The sequence below is a fragment of the Gossypium hirsutum genome, chromosome A05 (genome assembly GCF_007990345.1).
Source record: "Gossypium hirsutum isolate 1008001.06 chromosome A05, Gossypium_hirsutum_v2.1, whole genome shotgun sequence".
Lineage (NCBI taxonomy): Eukaryota > Viridiplantae > Streptophyta > Magnoliopsida > Malvales > Malvaceae > Gossypium > Gossypium hirsutum.
The window spans coordinates 41,750,937-41,775,786 of NC_053428.1; the positions used below are offsets into that span (position 1 = coordinate 41,750,937).

Below are 24,850 nucleotides of genomic sequence, written 5' to 3' on the forward strand. Positions count from 1 at the left end.
ATTGAGAAACAATCAAATGCAAGACACCGATACTACCCTAAATACATATGAAATACTTAACTTTCCCTCAAAACCCATAAAATATTTAATAATAGTCAACTTTGATGCAATTTGTTTAATAAACTTGTTGAGAGATATTTTTCTATTTGGTACAATGTGAAGGAAAAACTCCTAACTAGGTTAGATGAGTCCAAGCCATTCCAAAATAATAGTCATGCAGTAATTAAAGAATTTCATCTGGCGGTTGCATATATATTAGCTTGTTTAACGGTCTTGAGGATGCCATTTGTGCCAATCCATCTACTACCTTGTTACCTTCCCTAAACTCATGTTTAATCTGGATCATCCAATCAAGTTGCAAGAGACCTCTTATAGCTCGTAGCACCACAGAATGATGTTGTTCAGTTGAATTTGTTTGAATCAACTGAATTGCTTCAGTACTATCCATCTCAAGCAACAATTTTTCAATCCCTAAATTCCATGCTAAATAAAGCCTATCAAGATCACCCCAAGCTCTGCATTGATAATAAAGTAGCAACCAATATTTTTTGAAAACTCAACAATCCAAACTCCATACTGGTAACAAATTAATCCCCTTGTAGAAGCAATTATTGACACATTATTAATAGCACCATCAATATTTACCTTATGCCATTCATCCTCAAGTAGAATCCATTTGACTGATCTGCAAGTTTTGGAACATTTCTGTCTCAAATGATTCACCTTGATATAGTTGGATTGAAGATAGTTATCCATTATCTTCAACACACTCACCTTTAATGAATTCATCATTAAAAACAAAGTTATTTTGTAACACCCCTAGCCCCTCTCCGTCATGGATTAGGGTTACAGAGTATTACTGTTCAAACTGAACATTTAACATACATTTTAAATATAATCCAATACACATTATAAAACAATCATTCACATACATATCGTCCCTAAATTGAGCGCTTGGGGCCCAAAAATTACCTTAGAAATGATTCGGGACTAATTTGAAATAATTTAAAAAGTTTATGCAAAATTTACAAAATTTTAGAAACAGGGGTCACACAGCCATGTGCCTCACATGGCTGAGACACATGACTGTGTCTCAGGCCGTGTAACCTTCAAACTAGGGACACACAATTGTGTCCCAGCCCGTGTATCTCACTGAGTAGGGTCACACGGTCGTGTCACATGTTCATGTGCCAGGTCGTGTAACTCTAGAGATAGTCCCACACACAGGCCTTGTGCTAGGTTGTTTAACTAACTAACTTGCACCCTAAGCACTCAACAGATGACACACGGTCATGTCACCAAGCCGTGTGTCTTACACGGCCGTGTCACATGCCCATGTCTTTGGCCATATAGACCCAAAATATACATTAAATAACAAGTTTACTATTGCAAGCTTACTTGGGCTTTAAGCAACTCAAATACCAATCAATTAACCTATTCAAAATATGATAAAACCTACTAAAAACATGCTAAAACAATCATCTTAGGTGCCTAACCAATGTACCATCATTGGTATCACATTTTATATTATTAAAACGCATCAAAAATGCATCATCCAAATCAAAGTTTAAAGTATGCTAAAATCACTCAATTTAGCCTAACATATAGCTACCTAAGACATCAAGTTCAAAGTTGCACAAACATATCAAGCCTTGGGTCAAAACATCATACCAAACATATGGCTTCAAACACAAACATATACTTATATACAATGACTATCATTATACTTATAACTCATATTTACATCACATTCACAAAACATCTATCAACCAAAGACCTTCTAGGTACATTCCATTACAAAAATAAACATTACAACACTTGAGTTCGGGATTTTTGTTAGATGTTGAGTCAGCAATCAAAAAAGAAGTGCCTAACCTGCGCACGAAAAACAAAACCACACGCTAAGTAAAACTTAGTGATATTTCTATAATCTGAATATTTAAAGACATAATATGATACATGAATGCTCAAATTAAATTATACAATCATATAACTATCTAAGCATGCAATTACAAGATATCACCATTTCAATTTCATACATGTTACCACATTATTTCATACTATGCTCGATTTTCACAAGTATTCATACTTAGTTGGTTTTAACATATATATCAATTCACAACACTTGTTATATGAATAAATTTCATAGATAAATCAACAATTCACTTATATAATGGCAAACACCAATCCATGTTCAATTCATGAGTGCATCACTCATATATTTCATTTATGTTCACAACATAATTCACATTTCATTTTCCAATCCACTTTTTCATTTCCAGTTCACCTACTTTGACATTTTAATATAAAGTACATAACTTTATTGTTTAATTACCCCTATTAACATGATCCAGACTTGGACGGATACACGGATCCAACCAACACACCAGTTTGGCACCCAGTGCCTCATCGGATAAATCTAAAGTAATAACTGCACCCAGCGCTATATAAATTGACACCCAGTGTCTCATCGGTTAAATCAAAGAAAATTGGCACCTAGTGCCTCATCGACTCGAAGTCGAAAAAATCCCTGAACTCTTCCTATCCTACGGCATGCCATCTATATTCGACTTAGCCCGAAACAGTTAATAGGGTTCCATTTCACTTACAATTACATCCAATATCCAATTATCATATTTGCACATTACCGCATTTAAACATATATTCATTTCAAATTCTATATACTCAATACATTCATAATATATACCAAATCAATCTAATTCAATCAACTATAATTTCAATTCAATCTGAAAGTATTGAAGTATTTACCTCAACTACTTACCATAGGTAATAATTCAAAATACAATAATTAACAACTTAGTTTGGAATATAGAAATACAAACCGTGGATTCCGAGCTATTTGACATTGATTTTATCCTTCCCCTTTTTAGTTGAGGATTCTGGTACGACATTAGCTACGGAATTAAAACAATTAAAATACATTAATACTACATAATTCAATTCCACATTGAATATTTCAATTTTCACACAATATTTGCTTACATTTCAATTTACTCCCTAAATCGAGACTAATTTTTAATCTTCACATTTAACTCTATATTTTTATACTCATTTCACTTTAAACTAAATTTAACTCTCTATTTTCGATTATACCCTTAAATTTCTAAATTTTCACACTTTAGTCCCTATTATTCAAATTCAAAAATTAACTTCACTATTTAGTCCCTTTTCACTATAAACTTAAAAATCTATCAATTTAATCCCTAATATTTAAAATATTCAACAATAACAACATTTAAAATCTTAAGCAATACTAAAATTACAATATGGGTCGGGTAGCTCTAAGTACCGGGATTCTAAAAACATAAAAATTACAAGAAAAGAGACTAAATTGACTAACTAATTGAAGTTGAAAAGCTAAAATCCCTAGGTTTGATGTCCACTCTTCTCTTCTTTCTTTTCTTTCTTTCTTTTATTTTGCATGAAAAATGTTTCATCCTTTCCCAGTTTCTTTTCATTTATTTTACTTTAATCTTATTATTATATTATAATACATATATTCATACACTTAGTTTTTAAGTTATTAATTATTATAACATATATATATACATATATAAATATGATTAGTTTACATATATAATATATATTATTCCTTAATGCCATCCATTAAAAGAAAGTAAATGTATATTTGTCATTTTGGTCCCTTTAATTTCTTTAAACTATATTTCAACTTTTAACTCATATGCAATTTAATCCTAGTTCTTTAACAACTCTTAATTTCACAAAATTCACTTAGCTAAAATTTAATTCACTACTAAAATAACCTCGTAAATATTGAATAAAAATATTTACGGGTTTGTTTTACGGAAACGAAATCCTGAACTTTATTTTTTGACACCCTAACTATCAGGTCGTTACATATGCTTCTTGATCTAGAGCTGCCAGCAAATAACACCAAAGAGGGTTTGCTAATCATTTATACTTCTAGCAAAATAATCTAGATTTGTTAGGTTAATCTCAATCCACTCCTCTAGTTTGATAGTGAAGAATTCATGTCTCATCTCTTTCTTGATTACTGCCAACCATGTACTCACAGCTGGTGTGCATAATCCCAGGACATGGCTTATGCTCTCTATCAATAGTCCACAAACTTTGCATCTAGCATCAATAGTTAGATGCATTCTTGTTCTGCTCTCATTAGTAAGGACCCTATTTAAAAAATTTGACCTAAGAAAAACTTGTACCTTTTGAGGTCTTAGTAAATGCCAAAACCAATGCCAGTTTTTTCCACCCTAGCTGTTTCCACTCTATAAATGAAAGAATAAGCAGATTGAATTGAAAACTTGTTATTTTTATTCTTGCCCTATCCAACAAAATCACCCATATCACAAACAAAAAGAGGCTTATAAGATGTAATGCGTGAAACCATAGGTGGTAAAAACATATCTACTATCAACTCCCAGTTCTAATCTCCACTTGATGAAACCATTTCCATAACAGGAACATGTTCAATGGGTATAATTATAAGTTGTGTACAAACATTCATTAGAGGACCACATTCCTTCACCCAAGTATCTCTCCAAAAATCAACATCTAAACCCTTTCCAGCATTCCATACAACATTTTCCTGTACTTTGCTCCAGATCCTACAAATACCTTTCCAAAGTCGATAAGCATTACCAAGATGTAAGATAATTGGCACCTTGTCCATCCATTTATATTTCAAACGAAGAACCTAAACCCATATCTACTCAGGCTTTCTGATAAGATTATAACCAATCTTCATAAGGAACGCATCATTCTGGCAATCAATTTTCTTGAACCCAAGATCACCATTTTTTGTGCCTTTGTAGAGATCTTTCGACTTGACAAGGTTTATCCTTTACTTCTCATCAGTGTGCCCCCAAACAAAATTAAGGATAATTTTTCCATCTCAAAGAATAATCCTTTTGGAATGACCGTCGATTGCATGATATACATGGATATAACTGTTAAAATTAATTTCTCTAAAGTAATTCTTCCTGCCAGCAAGAGCAACTTAGCTTTTCACCCAGATAGTCTTTTCCTTATATTATCCACCATATAATAAGTATCTTTATTCACTCTCTAATGTAGAAGTGGGATAACTAGATACTTATCCAAATAATCTACATATGAATAACAAAGGCCACAACTAATGCTCCCTTTCAAGTCATTAGGAATATTTTTAGATGTTAAATACGACTCCTATTTTTAGTCAAATTTAAAAAATAATCTTTCAGTTAAACTCTGTTTACTTGTTTCAATCAAACACTAATTAGTTTAAATTATTTTATTATTATTTGACCTATGAATTTAGCCTATAAATAGGCTCTTTTATAATCTTAGAAAAATACACCCATTAGAGATTAGAACTCATAACACATTTAGAGAATTTTGTGTTTACGTTTTAAGGGTTCTTTGTTTTCAGGTTCTCGGGGTTTAATCTTTATCTCCATCTTTTGTACTCTTTTTTCTTTTTCCATTATAGTAAAATTATCTTTGCCCGTGGTTTTTTATCCTCTTTGGAGGGTTTTTTTCACGTTAAATTTGTGTGTTCAATTTATCAATTTATTCCACTATTTTTCTTGTTCGTTACTTAATCGGGTCGATTCTAACAAGTGGTATCAGAGCTCGTTCCATTTTCATAGATCAGCCAATTCACAACAACAAGGTTTGAAATTGATAAGTTCGATAGTGTGACAAATTTCAATCTGTGGCAAGTTCAGACGATGGCAATTTTAGTTTAATCCGGTTTGAAAAAGGTTGTTACAGGGAAAAAGCCTGGGAATCTAAATAAAACAGAATGGCAAGAGCTTGATGAAAAGGCTTTGTCTGCAATCCATTTGTGCCTTGTGAATACGGTATTGCAGGAGGTATTGATGGAGAAAACCTCATCTGCCTTATGGAAAAGGTTAGAAACTCTTTCTGCGACTAAGTCTCTCTGGCTAACAGTTTAGTGTTGAAACAACGTCTATTTACGTTTCGCATGAGCGAAGGTAAGCTTCTTAGAGATCACATCAGTCAATTCATTACACTTTTAAATGATTTAAAGAAAGTTGAGGTTCATATTGATGATGAAGATCAAGCTATGCTATTATTGTGCTCTTTACCTCCTTCATACAAGTCTTTCAAGGAGATCCTGATTTATGGAAGAGACAAACTCTCGTTCGAAGATATGAAGGGTCATTTGTTGAGTAGAGACAAACTCAACAATGAGCTTCATTTGGATAGCAAGATAGATAGGCAAGCTTTCGTTTTGGTAGCATCAAAGAAACGAGAAAAAAGGTGTCGCTATTGTAAAAAGTTAGGTCACGTCAAAGTAGATTGTTATAAACTGCGAAATAAAAGAGTTGCTGAGAGTAACGAGGAAGATGTTTCTGGTGCTAATTTGGCCGGTGAAAATGGTGATGATTTCTTGTTAATGTCAACAAGCGATAACTCCAAGTCACGTCCGAGTTGATCCTAAATTCAGGATGTTCTTTCCACATATGTCCCAATGGAGAATGGTTCTCCACATACAGTTCGGTTGAAGGTGAAGTTGTACGCATGGGAAACGATTCATCTAGTAAGGTAATTGGTATTGGTACTGATGTGATCCGACTCAGTTGGTTGAGTCGAATTTACGTAGTTGCCCGATCGTAGACGAGAAGAGTCGTTCGTGCCTCAGTTTTGGAAGTAGAAGTGAATGGATAGGTTTGAATAAGCGGAAGGTTTCAATAAGTGTAAGAATAGTGATAGGTTCGGCTAAGGGTAGAAAAGATGGTTGTTTGAAGGGTGGTTCAGTTTTGGTAATGAAAGAAAGAATTTGGGAAAATGGGGATGGATTAACGAACTTAACGTCAGGAATGATTCAACACTAAAAAGTGTCACCCTGGTTCCTATATTGTTAAGATGGAAAGATGGATAGAAGGATATGTGAACGCCACATCAAGAATGGTGATAAGTTCAAACAAGGTCAATTGACGCCACTAGCACAAACTAGATAAGTCTTTCGAAACTTGTACGAGATATGAGAGGAAGCAACCTCACAAGAACAATGTTCATTAACAAATTGGCAAAAAGTCCTTTTACAATGAAATAAACAAACTATTTATAGACTATCATATAGTAGCCGAATGGACAAATTAGCTATCTTAAAGACTAAGCAAATTCGGCCATGAACTAACTAGAATGTTCTAGAATGAAAACATTAATTAGCTAAGTCTTGATTCGGCTGATGGGAGTGTATTGAACAGCTTCATCTATAAGTAAAAGTACTTGAATGTATGTGAAGCTTTGGAAGCTAAATAGATTGTCTAGGTTCGGCCATGAGATGCATGTAGCTTCCAAGAGGTGTCTCTTGGCCAAATAGGTGCATAGAAACTCTAAAGGTCCTCCCACATTCATTCGGCTATTCATGGAACTTGAAAGGGAGCTTGAATCTGGCCACACATGAACTTGTATTAAATGGCATGCATACATGCATGTGTGCCGTCCAAAGGAGATGTATTCTTCATATCTATTGCATGCAATTAATTCTCCATGTACATGAATATAATTCCTCCAAGCATTGAACTGAACCATGCATGAACCTTCTCATTCAATGAACAAACCCGTACATGCACTTAGCCATTAATGTACCTCTACATTCGGCTGAACCTAAAAAGAAATAAAAACACAATTAAATAAAATATAATTATTCATATAATCATAATTTAAACAGCAACTAGACAACTTAAATGACACTAACTAAATTCGAACATATTAATTAAAAGTCAACTAGCATATTAAATTCGGCTAGCTCAAATAATCAAAAATACTTAATGAACTAATTTGAGCTAGGGAAATCGACATGAGCTGTAGAATATTTAATTAAAAACAAAGTTAAAACTTAGTTTATTGAAATGAAAAAGAAATGAGCTGAAACTAGCTAAAATCAAGCTCAAACGAGCTAAAACGAGCTCAAATGAGTTGGTTGGAGCTGAATTGAGCTGGGGGAGCTGGAGAAGAGCTAAAGTTGGCTTGCAAAAGAGTGCATTGGGTCTTCAAAAGAGTGTCCGTAGCCTTTCCAACGTCTAGGGCCTTGTTCTCTTCCAAAATGCGCATCACCAAGGCTGATAAAGCGTTTTGAAATTGCTTGGTTCGAGCTCGAGTCATGGGGCCTTTTGGAAGCTCGATTAGTTCTTAATTTGCATTTGAGGATGCCTCGAGCGTGCTTACATTAGGTACTGTTAAATTAAGATGCACGATGGGACGATTAGGACACTCTCAGATGTCAGGTATGTATCTGATTTACAAAAGAATCTCATCTCCTTGAGTATTTTAGACTTGAAAAGATGCAGAATTAACATCAAGTCGAGTGGTATTAAAGTATCTCGTGGAGCTCTCGTTTTGTTAAAAGGTAAAATAACCAACAGTTTTTATATTCTGGAAGGTTCTACAGTGACCAGTGAAATCGGACGTCCCTCGTCCGTTACGGAGTTGAAGTCAACTATTTTGGAGCAGAGGCAACTTGGTCATAAGAGGGAGAAAGGTATGACCGTTTCGTTGAAGAGAGGTTTTCTTTTGAATGTAGGTTTTAAAAAGTTAAGGCACTGTGTTCTTGAAAATCAGACCCAGGTTAGTTTTGATTTGACAGTGTACAAGTCGAAGGCTAGAAGTCTTCCAGTTTCTAAGCATAAATTCAACTCAGTTAATTCACTGCATAGTTCAAGATAGGCTCGTGGTGGGCTTTGGCAAAGGTGGCATTGTGGAAATAAGAGTCAAGGTGGAGATTTGTTAAATATGACTCCTATTTTCAGTCAAATTTGAAAAATAATTTTTCAGTTAAACTCTGTTTACTTGTTTCAATAAAACACTGATTAGTTTAAATTATTTTATTATTATTTGACCTATGAATTTAGCCTATAAATAGGCTCTTTTACATCCTTATAAAAATACACCCATTAGAGATTAGAACTCATAACACATTTAGAGAATTTTGTGTTTACGTTTTGAGGGTTCTCTGTTTTCGGGGTTTAGTCTTTATCTCTATCTTTTGTACTCTTTGTTCTTTTTCCATTATAGTAAAATTATCTTTGCCCGTGGTTTTTTATCCTCTTTGGAGGGGTTTTTCCACGTTAAATTTGTGTGTTCAATTTCTTAATTTATTCCGCTATTTTTCTTGTTCGTTACTTAATCGGGTTGATCCTAACATTAGAGGCGCTTTTAGTATTAATGTTTGGTTCATAGTATTAATGTTGGAGTCAAGAAAGGGGGTGGAAACCTATAAAAGTACTCTCAAGAAATGGACCTTGTATCTCTCATTTGTTCTTTGTTGATAACTTGGTCTTATTTAGTGAGGCGTCCTTTGACCAGATGTTGATTATGAAAAAAATGATTGAAAGTTTTTGAAGCAGTTTTGGGCACCAAGTCAATGCACAAAAAATCTAATTTTTTTCTTCTAATGTTAGGATCGACCCGATTAAGTAACGAAAAAGAAAAATAGCGGAATAAATTGAGAAATTGAACACACAAATTTAACGTGGAAAAACCCCTCCAAAGAGGATAAAAAACCACGGGCACAGATAATTTTACTATAATGGCAAAAGAACAAAGAGTACAAAAGATGGAGATAAAGACTAAACCCCGAAAACCTGAAAACAGAGAACCCTCAAAACGTAAACATAAAATTATCTAAATGTGTTATGAGTTCTAATCTCTATGAGCCAAACGCACCATATACTAAAATTGACTTTTAGCGGCGTTTTTTAAGGTCTTTAGCGGTGCTTTTAAGTGTCGCTAAAACTATTTGCGGCATTTTTACAAACGCCGTAAAAAACGCCGCTATAGACAGCGCCACTAAAGTTTGTGGCGTTTATTTAAAAAACGTCGCTAAAGGTCATGACCATTTTCCCACAAACGCCGCTAAAGGTCATGACCTTTAGCGGCGCTTTACCCAAAAACACCACCAAAGGTAATGAAATTTTTTTAAAAAATAAAATATTATAAAAGTCATAAAAATATAAAAAAATTAAAATTCATTATCAAAATATTGAGAAGAATAATATCCATGATATAAATATAAAAATTTTCTATTAAAATTCATTATCAAATTAAATTTTCTATTAAAATTTTAACTAAAAATATTAAAATAAAAATAAAAATTTAGAATCAAAACTAAAATAAATAATAAAAATTAGATTGAATATAAAGATATCAATGAAATAAGGACTTAAATCATAACCATGTAAAATATAAGATATTATCATCAAGATTTACATCCTCATCTTGCTCAAATTTTGGTGGCTTGTACCCTTTATTGAACCATTCTTCTTGTAGAATTTCAAGAATAGTTATACGCTGCCAAAAAGAACATGCAGAATTTCAACCAAAATGCACGCGCTAAAGCTTATACTGTGATCAAAGATTGCATGTGTAACTCCCCATATCCGAGACCGTTGCCGGAGTCGGACATAAGGGGTTCACAGACTAAATTCGCTTACTATCGCAGTCCATTTAAAAAATTTCTAGGCAGTTGGCTAACTGCGTCATTGTCACCTTAAAAATCATATCTTGAGTTTCACAACTCGAAAATCAATTTCGTAATTTTTCCCTGAAACTAGACTCATATGCCCATCTACATATTTTTACAGCAAGATCATTCATTCCCAAATCACGTACCTTCGGAATTTAACCAGATATAGCTACTCGTTCAAATGCCTTCGGGACATAGCCCGATTATAGTGACTCGCACAAATACCTTCGGGACTTAGCCCGGTTATAGTAACTCGCACAAATGCCTTCGAGACTTAACCCGGATTTAGTAACTCGCACCAATGCCTTCGGGCTTAGCCCGGAATTAGTAACTCACACAAATGCCTTCAGATCTTAGTCCAGATATGGTCACTTAGCACAAAGCCTTCGGGACTTAGCCCGGACATCATTCAAATAACCATGCACATTTAACAATAAATCATGACACATTCGTATTTCATTTTCATTAGCAAAACTGAAACACAAGACACTTATCATTCTTGCAATTTCGGCTCAATAGCCACACACAAAGAGCATGATTTTGATTTGCTTAAAACATGATATAATCAAATCATAATTTAAGCTCTATTACTCAAGAACTTACCTCGGATGTTGTCGAACGATTTCGATGGCTATTCGACCACTTTTTCCTTCCCTTTATCGGATTTAGATCCCATTTGCTCTTGAGCTTAATTAAACAAATAAATTGATTTAATCATTTGAGCATCGAAAAGAGGAACACTAGGCACTTAGCCCATATTTATACATTAGACATTAAAGTCACATACATGTGAAATCATGCATCAACTCAACATATTAACCCACACTCCCTTTTAGCCGATTGTCCTAACCAAGATATAGGCATCAATATGTTTGCCTCTAACCGAATGCATGCAACACAAATCTTCTTATGTGGCCGAGTATGCATGTATATGTTAAGGCCAATTATATGCTTAATACTTCCCACAAGTATGGTTACTTGTATTAGTTATATACCGTTTCGTTTCAAATTCAAAACTCGGCTAATACGCATTTATACACTAGTAATTAAATACTAACATTTTGCATTTTATCTTACTACCATTTCACTTCTACTTTCTACCATGGCCGAATGCATCAAGACACCATTTACCCTTGCAAGGCATAAATTTCATCATCAAAACTAATAAGCTTATAATCCCATGACCGAAACTTCTAACAACACCAATTAAAATACTTCATGGGTTTGAGGTAAAACCAAGAAAGAAACTCATGAATATCGAGATATAAGCACTAACATTGTTTATCTAGATTTAGCATGACACAACATCCATCACCCTTATATTTACCATAGTCGAAAACCTTACTCATTCCAAAAATTCAAATTTCAACTTGGTCACAAAAATAACTTGGTATCTCACCAACACAACATCAACACCAAGCAAGAATGATGCATCCATGGCCGAGTGTCATTTCCATCACATAGCAAGATTTAGACCATGGGCTAGGTAGAACTCAAGCTAACAACTAAAACATGCATGCATCTCATGGAACATCATCAAACATACCTTAGCCTAGTTACATGCATGGCCGAACCTCTTCAACCTTTCTTCTTCCTTCCTCCTTAAAATTTTCGGCCAAGGATGAACCAAAGGATGAACACTTTTTTTTTGTTTTTCTCTCTAGTTTCGGCAAAATGGGGGAACAACCACACACTTTTTGCTTTTTTTGTTTTCATCATATTCCCTTTCATTATTTTATTCCCATGCTCCTTATTTTATCATACTTCCCATGAAACACTAACTTAACATGTTTATGACATGTTCTTGCCCATCACACTTGGTCTACCATACTTGTCATGGCCGGCCACTACTAATTAGGGGGGAAATTGACATGCAAGTCCCCCTTTTTATTTCATGCACTAATAGATCCTTATGCTTTGACCTACCACATTTCAAAATTTTCTCACATAAATCCTATTTACTAAAATTCACCTACAATTAAACAAAATTCAAATATGAAATTTTCACACATGCATATATACATATAATAAGCATCAAATATGACAGCTAATTATTTTTGACTCGGTTTAGCGGTCCCGAAACCACTTCCCGACTAGGGTCAATTTTGGGCTGTCACAACTCTCCCCCACTTAAGAAATTTTCGTCCTCGAAAATCTTACCAGTAAATAAGTTTGGATATCGTTCTTTCATGACATTCTCGGTTTCCCAAGTAGCTTATTCGACTCTGTGTTTGAGCCATAACACCTTTACTAACGGAACCCTTTTGTTTCGCAACTCCTTCACTTCACGAGCTAGGATACGCATCGGTTCTTCTTCATAACTTATATCGGCTTGAATTTCAACCTCTGATGGGCTAATTATGTGCGATGAATCAGATCTATAACGTCGAAGCATCGAAACATGAAAGACGTCGTCAATCTTTTCAAGTTCAGGGGGCAAAATTATTCTATACGCAACCAGACCAACTCGTTCGGAGATTTCGTACGGCCCAATGAATTTCGGGCTCAACTTGCCCTTACGGCCAAATCTGAGTATCTTTTTCCAAGGCGAAACTTTAAGAAACACTTTATCTCCCACTTGATATTCAACGTCTTTTCGTTTCAAATTCGCATATGATTTCTGACGATCTGTGGTTGCCTTCAGACTTTCACGGATTACCTTTACTTTCTGTTCGGCATCTTTAATCAAATCAACTCCGAAAATTTTACTTTCACCGAGCTCGGTCCAAAACAATGGTGTACGGCATTTACGACCGTACAAAGCCTCGTAAGGTGCCATCTTAATACTTGATTGAAAACTATTGTTGTAAGCGAATTCAATCAAAGATAAATACCGTTCCCATGAACTACTGAACTCGAGGATGCAACATCTCAACATATCCTCAAGTATCTGAACTATCCGCTCGGATTGACCATCTGTTTGGGGGTGAAAAGCAGTGCTAAAATGCAGCTTGGTACCCAAAGCTTCTTGCAATTTCTTCCAAAATCGTGAGGTGAATCTCGGATCTCTATCCGACACGATAGAAATAGGTACCCCGTGTAATCTCACAATCTGAGAAACGTACAATTCAGCTAGTTTATCCAATGAAAAATTCGTACGCACGGGGATAAAGTGAGCCGACTTAGTCAGTCTATCAATAACCCAAATCGCATCCTTCTTACTTGCTGACAATGGCAGTCCGGACACAAAGTCCATTGTGACTCAATCCCATTTCCACTCAGGTATCATGATCGGCTGAAGTAATCCTGAAGGCACTTGATGTTCCGCTTTCACTTGTTGACATATTAAACATCTCGAAACAAAGTCGGAGATGTCTCGTTTCATACCATGCCACCAAAACCGACGTTTCAAATCGTAATACATTTTCGTACTCCCCGGGTGAATTGACATTCGGCTACAATGAGCTTCGTTCAGAATCATCGAAATGAGTTCTGAATTTCTTGGAACACACAACCGACTTCTGAACCTCAAACAATCGTCATCATTAATTTGAAATTCGGATTCCATATTCGAAACACATTCAGCCCGTTTTGCAACCAATTCATCGTCGACTTTCTGAGCCTCACGAATTTGACGAATCAATAATGGTTTGGCCTTTAATTCAGCTACTAACACATTGTCGAGTAGAACAGACAAGTGCACATTCATCGCTCGTAAAGCAAACAGTGATTTCCGGCTTAAGGCGTCCGCAACCACATTAGCCTGTCCCGGGTGGTAATCAATGACAAGCTCGTAATCTTTCAACAACTCAAGTCAACGTCTTTGTCGCAGATTTAAGTCTCTTTGAGTCATCAAATATTTGAGACTTTTGTGATCCGAAAATACATGGCACTTTTCACCAAATAAGTAATGTCGCCATATTTTTAAAGCGAATACGATGGCAGCTAGTTCGAGATCATGGGTCGGATAATTTTTCTCATGTGGCTTTAATTGTTTCGACGCATAGGCCACCACTCGACCTTCTTGCATCAATACGCAACCCAACCCAAGGAGGGATGCGTCACTATAAATGACAAACTCTTTATCTGATTCGGGTTGCACTAAAATTGGAGCTTCAGTCAAATAAGTTTTCAGTTGATCGAAACTTTTCTGACATTTCTCCGTCCATTCGAACTTAACATCCTTTTGAAGTAGCTTCGTCATTGGTGTGGCCATCATCGAGAAACCTTTGACAAATCGTCGGTAATAACCGGCGAGTCCCAAAAAGCTCCAAACCTCAGTAATATTTCTCGGAGGCTTCCAGTTAAGTATGGCTAAAATTTTGTTCGGGTCAACTCGAATACCCGATGAGGATACCACATGACCCAAGAAGCTAACCTCTCTTAACCAGAACTCACACTTACTGAACTTAGCATATAACTGCTTATCCCGCAAAATTTGTAACACTAGTCTCAGGTGCTCAGTATGTTCGGTCTCATCTCTTGAATAGACCAAGATGTCATCAATGAACACAACTACGAACCGATCCAAATATGGTCTGAAGATCCGATTCATCAAATCCATAAATACCGCAGGGGCATTAGTGAGCCCAAACGGCATCACTAAGAACTCGTAGTGACCATATCTCGTTCTGAAGGCAGTTTTGGGTATGTCCGAATCTCGAATTCGCAACTGATAATAGCCCGATCTCAAATCTATTTTTGAGAACACGGAAGCTCCCTTCAGTTGGTCGAACAAATCATCAATACGCGGTAACGGATATTTGTTCTTTATTGTCACTTTATTCAGCTGACGATAGTCAATGCGCAACCTCATGGTTCCGTCCTTTTTCACGAACAATACTGGTGCACCCCAAGGTGAGAAACTTGGTCGAGCGAAACCTCTATCCGTCAATTCTTGCAACTGAGCTTTCAACTCTTTTAACTCGGTTGGTGCCATACGATACGGAGCTATCGAAATCGACGTAGTCCCAGGTACAAGCTCAATACCAAACTCTATCTCCCGAACAGGTGGTAAACCCGGTAATTCTTCAGGAAAAACATTCGGGTATTCAGAAACCACTGGCACAGATTCGGGTTTATTTTCTAATTCTTTGTCATCAAGTACATACGCAAAGTATGCTTCGCACCCTTTTCTTACATATTTCTGGGCCAACATTGAGGATATTACAGCTGGCAACCCATCCAAGTCCGTAGACTCAACTCGGATTACTTCGTTATTTGCGCACCTCAAATCAATAGTCTTGCTTTTGCAATTCACAACCGCATCATGCACGGTCAACCAATCCAACCCGAGAATAACATCAAATTCATCAAACGGCAAAAGCATCAAGTCCGCCGGAAAACAGGAACCTCGAATTACTAGGGGACATTTCTTACACACTTTGTCAACAAGCACGTAACGACCCAAGGGATTTGACACCCGAATTACGAACTCAGTAGACTCAATAGGTAAAGTCTTACTGGATGCTAAGGTTTCACATATGTAAGAATGAGTAGAACCGGGGTCAATCAAAGCAATTACATTAGTATCAAAGAGAGTAAAAGTACCGGTAATAACATCAGGCGAAGAAGCATCCTCGCGGGCACGTATAGCATAAGCTCTAGCAGGCGCACGAGCCTCGAATCTGGTCGTAGCATCTCTAGATCCTCTCTGACCACCACTAGCATTGCCCGTATTTCTAGATGGTCTACCTCGAGCAGTGGTAGCACCCGGTTTCCCACTCTGATTTACATTCTGTTCAGACAACCTCGGGCAATCTTTAATAAAGTGGTCAACTGATCCGCACTTGTAACAGGAGCGGTCATGGAATCAACAACTCCCCGAATGCCATTTACCGCAATATCGACATTCCGTTCTGTCTCGACGTTCATTCCCAACACTGGCGACCGAAGTGCCTCGTGTACCCACAGGGGGTCGATCACGATCTCGTCTAAAAAGGCCCGAAGTGCCTCTAGACCAGCCCACATCATCTCGAAATTTCTTCGATACCTGTTGAAGAGACTTTCCCGAGGATCTTTTACGAAACTCTCCAATTCTCACATCAACTTTTTGTTTTTCATTTCTAAGCTCTTCGGCTTTACAAGCTCGCTCGACAAGTACTACGAACTCTCGTATTTCAAAAATGCCAACGAACATTTTTATATCTTCATTCAGCCCATCCTTGAAGCGTTTACACATGATAGCCTCGAACAAAACACATTCCCGAGCGTATCTACTAAGTCTAACAAATTTTCGCTCGTAATCAGTAACTGACATAGAACCTTGCTTAAGCTCAAGAAATTCCTTCCGTTTTTGATCAACAAATCTCTGACTGATATACTTTTTTTGAAACTCAGTTTGGAAAAACTCCCAAGTTACTTGCTCTCGGGGCACAATAGAAGTCAGAGTACTCCACCAATAGTAGGCAGAATCACGTAGCAAGGAGATAGTACACTTTAGGCACTCATCGGGTGTGCAAGATAGCTCGTCGAGTACCCGGATAGTGTTGTCCAACCAAAATTCAGCTTGCTCGGCATCATCGCTGTCCGTAGCTTTAAATTCAGTAGCCCCATGTTTTCGAATTCTGTCAACTGGGGGCTTATTTGACCTTATTTGGTCAGTTTCCGGAGGTATTGTAGGTGCGGGGGTTGTATTAGTCGGGAATGGAGGTTGTGGAACAGCCGTATTAGTTCGAATGTATTGGTTGAACCAATCATTCATCACGCTATAGAAAGCTTGTCTAGCTTTATCATTCGGATTACTAGCATTAGGTTGAGAGTACGCCGGCGCTGTCCCTTGTGCGGGAGCAGGCATTACACTCTTAAGATCATCAGCTACCGCTCGGTCGGGATCGGGATCCATTACTATAAATAAACACATTTACAAATGTCAGAAATCACCACACTATCAAATAATCACATAAAATGGCATGTATAGCTAGACCCAACGCATTACGGTAGTCCTAAAATCGACTAAACCGTAGCTCTGATACCAATAAAATTGTAACACCCCGTACCCGATACCGTTGCCGGAGTCGGACACAAGGGGTTCACAGACTAAATTCGATTACTATCGCAGTCCATTTAAAAAATTTCCAGGCAGTTGGCTAACTGCGTCACTGTCACCTTAAAAATCATATCTTAAGTTTCACAACTCGAAAATCAATTTTGTAATTTTTCCCTGAAACTAGACTCATATACCCATCTACATATTTTTTTTCTAAAATTTTTAGTCGGGCCAATTAGTACAGTTTATTAGTCAAAGTCTCCCATGTTACAGGGATCGACTACACTGACCTTTGCGCATTACGACTTGGATATCTCCCTGTACAGGGCTTCAATACTGATGTCGTTTGTTTCTATAGAAACTAGACTCAGATAGGAATCTATACATATATGGCATGACTCCTAATTATCTCTGGTTAATTTATAATGAATTTCCAAAGTCGGAACAGGGAATCCAGAAACCGTTCTGGTCCTGTCTCACGAGAACCTTAATATCTCTTAACATACTGTCCATATGATCATTTCGTTACTTTCCTATGAAAATAGATTCATCAAGGTTCGTTTACATAATTTATTCACTATTTAATTCCATTCCTACTATTTTTAGTGATTTTCCAAATCTACATCACTGCTGCTGTCAGCATCTGCCTTTAAGGTAGACTTTACCTATTTCTTAGTTTCCATGATTCAACTAGCCCTTTTAGCATAAATAGCACAAATTATGATAGTGATTAACCATTCCAATGGCCAATCCTTGTTAAGCATATCCACACCTCTCAATAACCATATCCATACCAAATGATTATAATATTATGCTCAAACATATATAAGCCATTTTCGCATGGCTATCCAAAATTATACAAATCCAAAGGGTCCATGACCCACAACAAAAAGGGTAGTCCTATACATGCCATTTTCAGAGTTCAACCAAAAGTGTACCAAAAGGGCTTTGATAGTGTGGGAGACTTCGACTTCCAAAAATCCCGAATCCGATAGCTGACGAGCTAAAATCTATAAAACAGAGAAACAAAGAAACGGAGTAAGCAATTTATGCTTAGTAAGTTTTGAGCAAAGGATTCCAGCACAACAAAAGTATAGCATTCATATAGTTAAAGGGATAATTTCATATGCACAAATTTTTAATATCATACTTACTTCACATTACCAACCCTTATGTTCATACACAAAAGATCAACTTAGCCAAAGGCCGGTAGCTCATTTATCAACTGAGCGAATACTTATTTGTAAGGGCTCAACTAATTCAAAGCACATACGAAACATACCTCAATGTTAGGATGTTACAAGCGTATTAACTGAAATTTTTATAGCAAGATCATTCATTCCCAAATCACGTACCTTCAAAATTTAACCAGATATAGCTACTCGTTCAAATACCTTCGGGACATAGCCCGGTTATAGTGACTCGCACAAATACCTTCGGGACTTAGCCCGGTTATAGTAACTCGCACAAATGCCTTCGAGACTTAACCCGGATTTAGTAACTCGAATTTAGATCCCCTTTACTCTTGAGCTTAATTAAACAAATAAATTGATTTAATCATTTGAGCATCGAAAAGAGGAACACTAGGCACTTAGCCCATATTTATACATTAGACATTAAAGTCACATACATGTGAAATCATGCATCAACTCAACATATTAACCCACACTCCCTTTTAGCCGATTGTCCTAACCAAGATATAGGCATCAATATGTTTGCCTCTAACCGAATGCATGCAACACAAATCTTCTTATGTGGCCGAGTATGCATGTATATATTGAGGCCAATTATATGCTTAATACTTCACACAAGTATGGTTACTTGTATTAGTTATATACCGTTTCGTTTCAAATTCAAAACTCGGCTAATACGCATTTATACACTAGTAATCAAATACTAACATTTTGCATTTTATCTTACTACCATTTCACTTCTACTTTCTACCATGGCCGAATGCATCAAGACACCATTTACTCTTGCAAGGCATAAATTTCATCATCAAAACTAATAAGCTTATAATCCCATGACTGAAACTTCTAACAACACCAATTAAAATACTTCATGGGTTTGAGGTAAAACCAAGAAAGAAACTCATGAATATCGAGATATAAGCACTAACATTGTTCATCTAGATTTAGCATGACACAACATCCATCACCCTTATATTTACCATAGCCGAAAACCTTACTCATTCCAAAAATTCAAATCTTAACTTGGTCACAAAAATAACTTAGTATCTCACCAACACAACATCAACACCAAGCAAGAATGATGCATCCATGGCCGAGTATCATTTCCATCACATAACAAGATTTAGACCATGGGCTAGGTAGAATTCAAGCTAATAACTAAAACATGCATGCATCTCATGAAACATTATCAAACATACCTTAGCCTAGTTACATGCATGGCCGAGCCTTTTCAACCTTTCTTCTTTCTTCCTCCTTAAAATTTTCGGCTAAGGATGAACCAAAGGATGAACACTTTTTTTTTGTTTTTCTTTCTAGTTTCGGCAAAATGGGAGAACAACCACACACTTTTTGTTTTTTTTGTTTTCATCATTCTCTTTCATTATTTTATTCCCATGCTCCTTATTTTATCATACTTCCCATGAAACACTAACTTAACATGTTTATGACATGTTCTTGCCCATCACACTTGGTCTACCATACTTGTCATGGCCGGCCACTACTAATTAGGGGGGAAAATTGACATGCAAGTCCCCCTTTTTATTTCATGCACTAATAGATCCTTATGCTTTGACCTACCACATTTCAAAATTTTCTCACATAAATCCTATTTACTAAAATTCACCTACAATTAAACAAAATTCAAATATGAAATTTTCACACATGCATATATACATATAATAAGCATCAAATATGACAGCTAATTATTTTTATGACTCGGTTTAGCGGTCCCGAAACCACTTCTCGACTAGGGTCAATTTTGGGCTGTCACAGCATGTAATCACAAATTTTCATAGGATGAATTGAATTTGAAACTTACGTAAGAGGGTTTGGATCAAGAATACGCTTAATCAAATTCCTAGCACCAGATGAAAACCATGATGGACAGCTGAAAGAAGCCTCCCAGATCTGAAATTTATCAAGGTACAAACAATTTTAATGAAGTTCTCATCTAAAAAGACTAGCCAAATCTGTAGGGTACTTACTTTCTTATAGAAGCCTATAAGGCTTGGCTCATCAAAAGGCAAATAACCAGCCATGAGAACAAAGAGAATAACTCCGCAAGACCAAATATCAGATGATGTACCATCATAACCTTTATCTTTGAACACCTGAAAATAAAAATATCAGATACCAGAATGAAAAGGCAAAAAAAAAAGAAGAGTTGCAGCAATACAGCTAATTATTTCCTGAGTTCATGAGTGAAAACCTCCGGAGCAACATAATTTGGATTCCCGCAAGCAGTGTGAAGCAACCCATCCTCCTACATTTTCAACGTGTCAAAGAAAATAAAAGATTACACTACTAGACATGGAGCTTTCTATCTTTTCCTCCATTATTGATAGTTAACATTTATAAGATGTTACTGCCAACTAAATACCTTGACCATTTGTTTCAACCATTTTCCCATACAAATTATTGGTTTATAACTGGATTTTACCGTTTCGCCATACGAATTCCATCATATCTTCTTAATATGGAAATTTTACCATTTTCGCCATACAAATTATTGTTTGAGATGTTCATATCATGCTGTATTTTAATCGTTTTTCTTATATATCATATCCAAAATTATCAAATATAATGTTTACTACAATGTTAAATTAGATTGCCTATAATATTAACTCTGAAATTCATGATGACTACAAAATTCCGCTTCGCGGTCCAGAACTGACAGAACATGTCGCAGAGCACTGAATGGTGGAAAAGAAAGAAGGAAAGAAATACGTTTTCTACTAATTTTCTTCCTATCAGGCCATGGTGGATGGTTTAGACAAACTGGAGGTTACCTTGTGTCTGCGCATTAGATTTGGCGACCTTTTCTCTCCACCCTTTCTGACGAGCTCTTATTTCCCACATTGCTGTCAATAAAGTTGACACCTAAATGAAAGCGATAGCAACAACAATGGTGAAAAAACCTAGCAGAGAGGGCTTTTGTCATGCTAAAATTAAAGGTGATCTAAAAGGCATAGAAAAATATATGTAAAATTTCTTTGTATTAAGTTACTTAGTCCTATATTCCAATAAATACATCAATCCATGACAAAGAAACAAGAAACTGACCTGTAAAAGAAGCATTGCTCAGTCCTGCATTAATTAAAGATAGAAGTAAAAAGAAGCATACATCTTAAACTAAAAATAGAGACAAAAAGGCAATAAGGAATAAAACAGTGATTCTCTAACCACTAACATCTATCGTTTCCAATAAGGAATGAAACAGTGATTCTCTAAAGGTGAAACCGAAAACCATGACAAAAACACACTAAAAATAGAAGTAAAAAGAAGCATACATCTTAAACTAAAAACAGAGATGAAAAGGCAAAGACAAAGGATTTATAAAGCAGAAAAAAAAATCACAAAAATACCCACTGACATACAAGTAAAAGAGCATCAACCAATAAGCAAATTTATCTTCTAACTTATTATAATCAATAATGTCTCACTGCTCATTATAGTAGCAAGCCCCATGACCCATTGGTTTGGCCCATAGAAATACTAAGAACCACCAAAACAGTGAGTAGCATATTTTATAAAAAAACAAATATAGATAATCTCATATAAGATTTACAAGTTTAGTTGATTTAAAAGTTCAACTGAAGATGTAACAATACAGAATCATTAGTCATTCACACTTTATTTGCTAAATTATAGTAGATATATAGATAATAGCACTAACCAAACCATCATTATCATTTGGGACATTCTCAAATCATCAAAACTAGTTTCAACCACCTAAGGTTGATGAATGAGATTACTACCTAAGGTCAGTAATGTTAGTTCCATTTTAGTCTACGTAGGTAAGGTAGAAGAAAAAAAAGGAGGAAACTGCTAAAAGGAATTTATGACTGATTATCGGTACATATTAATCTATAAGCTTCTTTAGCTTCCATAAGATCTCTACTTGCTTCATCATGGGCAAATTCATCAGCCCAAGAAGCACCTGCAGTGTATTGTTGCTGATATTCTGTTGCCCGGTTCTCTGATCCTAGTTTGACCTGATTATCATCAATGATAAGTTCGCCACTACTCATCTTGGATACAAATTGAAGAAATTTTGAATTCTGCATGCCCTAAAACATACAGCACATAAGTGCATATATTAACTCATGCATAGTAACGATTATATCATTAAGAGCTATCTTTGACACATTGCAAGTATTCAGCCAAACAGTTTTAAATAACCCAAAACTTAGGATCACCGTTTTGAGAGAGTGTATGTGCAAGCATCTTAGTCTGCTGAATTGCAACCAAACTTTCTATATTTCCCCCTCTCATTTGATCTACAGATGTTAACTGAGCTTGTTCCTGTATGTTTTAGCTCATTATTTGTGTTATGCAAGAAAAACAGGGTAAAAGGTGACATGTATGTAAAGACTACTCAAAGCATGAGATAGTAGCAGAAAGAAAAGGAAAGATAAAACCAAAATTGGAAGGTATATCCATTTGCAATAGCACAAGGAGTTAGATCTACTTCCTTGGTAAAAACACATTAGCATGTCCTTTCAAATTTGCACATGATGCATTCGTAGAGAAACCTACATATCGAATAAAGCAGTGATAAATAAATATATCTAAAATGAAAAAATAAAGATGAACAGGCAAAGACAAAGGATTTATAAAGAAGAAAACAAAAAAAATCATAACAAAAACCAACTGAAATACAAGTAATAATGAATAGATCTGAAACTAAAACAAAATAAAATGGCAAAGACAAAGACAAAGTACAAGTGATGATTCATACCTCAAAGCAGTTCCGATGAAGCAAAGAATTTCAAAAAATCATAAAAACCAGCAACGGCAGAGAAAACCTAGTGTAGCGTCTTTCTGTGTTTTTTTTTTGGCATTCGGTGACCCAAAACTAGAAAAAAATGAGAGGAAGAAATTCAAAACAGACACAGAGAGAGAGAGGGAGTCGGCGAATAAATGGGGTACCATGGATAGAAGAGATAGACTTGAGGATTCAAATTTCGAATAATGGAAGGAAATAGACCTTTGATCGGAGGTAAGACGCCCGAAGGTGTTGATGGCGCGGAAGTGTCTAGGGTTTGTTACGAAAGGACAAGAAAGGGAAAGAGAATAAATAAAACGAAAGAGAGGATTAACAGAGATCAAAGAATGGAAAAACAACAGAGAATAAAAGGGGAAATAAATAAAGGAAAATAAATTGCTAATATTGATTAATTTTAAATTTTTAAGTTTTTTAGTTTTTTAGTTTTTAAATTTTAATTTTTTATTTTTAAATTTTAATATTTTAATATTTTAATTTTAATTTTTTGAGTTTATTTTTATTTCGGTTTAATGTGTAATTGTAGACATGAAATTCTAATTGTGGTTTAAATGTATAGTTAAAACTTTAATTTTGATTTAATCATACACATTTAAAAAAATAAATACATCAATATATTTTTATATTGAATAAATATAAATATTTATGTATCCATGTAATATATAAATATAAAATGATGTTATGTCAATAATTGTGTAAAAGAAAATGAAAAAACGTGGAGACACAAATATATATTTTAAAAAGAAAATGAGTTACAATTAAAAAACGTGGAGACACAAATGAGTGCAGAGAATTTTCGTTTGTATAAATAAATATATTTTTTAATTAATCAGTATAGATAAATATTAAAATAGTATAAACAAAAAACTATTAATAAAATTTAAAGGTAAACTTATCATTTAAAACATTTTTCACAAAATATCCCTTCAATCCGTTAAACAATATAACACCTTATTAATATATAAAAAATATTTTTTTATCAAAATCAAGATATCTATTATTGATAACAATAATTAATTATAGGGTTTAGGATTTAATTATTGAATATGATTCACTTGAGATTAACATACTATATACCCATGGCCATTAAACCTTAAACCATAAAACCCTAAATTATAGACCTTAAACCTTAAATATTAAACCGTAAACCAAAAATAAATTTAATCAATATTAAGTACTGCTTCCATAATTTATTATGAACATAAGCTTTTACATTAATATGTATGTATATACACATCAACATCCATGTGATGTTTTTTGGGGTTTAGGGTTTTAGAAGTTATAGTTTAGGGTTTAGGGTTTAGGGGTTTAGTATTTTAGGGGTTATAGATTAGTGTTCATGATTTTTTTGGGGTTTAGGGATTTTAGGGATTATATGACTTTTAGCGGCATTGTACCAAAAGCGCCACTATTGCTCCGACTTTTAGTGGTTTTTTAGCAAAAGCGCCGCTATTGCTCCGACTTTTAGC

At 35.4% G+C, this 24,850-nt stretch overlaps 1 protein-coding gene across 19 annotated transcripts; it reads right to left on the reverse strand.

Annotated features, from left to right (window-relative positions):
- Positions 1–1,679: 1,679 nt before the first annotated feature.
- On the reverse strand, positions 1,680–23,742 carry LOC107897313 (CBL-interacting serine/threonine-protein kinase 9). 19 transcript variants are annotated; one of them, XR_005926663.1, is made up of 9 exons: positions 23,586–23,742; positions 23,337–23,453; positions 22,795–23,130; positions 21,659–22,665; positions 21,385–21,475; positions 20,805–20,858; positions 20,581–20,706; positions 20,415–20,503; positions 18,110–18,415 (listed from the first exon to the last, which is right to left on the reverse strand). XR_005926663.1 is itself a non-coding variant. In XM_041112419.1 (9 exons), the coding sequence occupies exons 5-9, from the start codon at positions 21,397–21,399 to the stop codon at positions 18,409–18,411; spliced, it is 291 nt and encodes a 96-aa protein (XP_040968353.1). In that variant the 5' UTR covers positions 21,400–21,475; positions 21,659–21,682; positions 22,795–23,130; positions 23,337–23,453; positions 23,586–23,741; the 3' UTR covers positions 18,110–18,408. The 19 variants fall into 19 exon arrangements, 11 of the variants coding, with proteins under 11 accessions (XP_040968349.1, XP_040968356.1, XP_040968355.1 ...); XR_005926665.1 differs by having other exon boundaries at positions 21,659–21,682; positions 22,536–22,665; positions 23,337–23,715; XM_041112419.1 differs by having other exon boundaries at positions 21,659–21,682; positions 23,586–23,741.
- Positions 23,743–24,850: the final 1,108 nt, after the last annotated feature.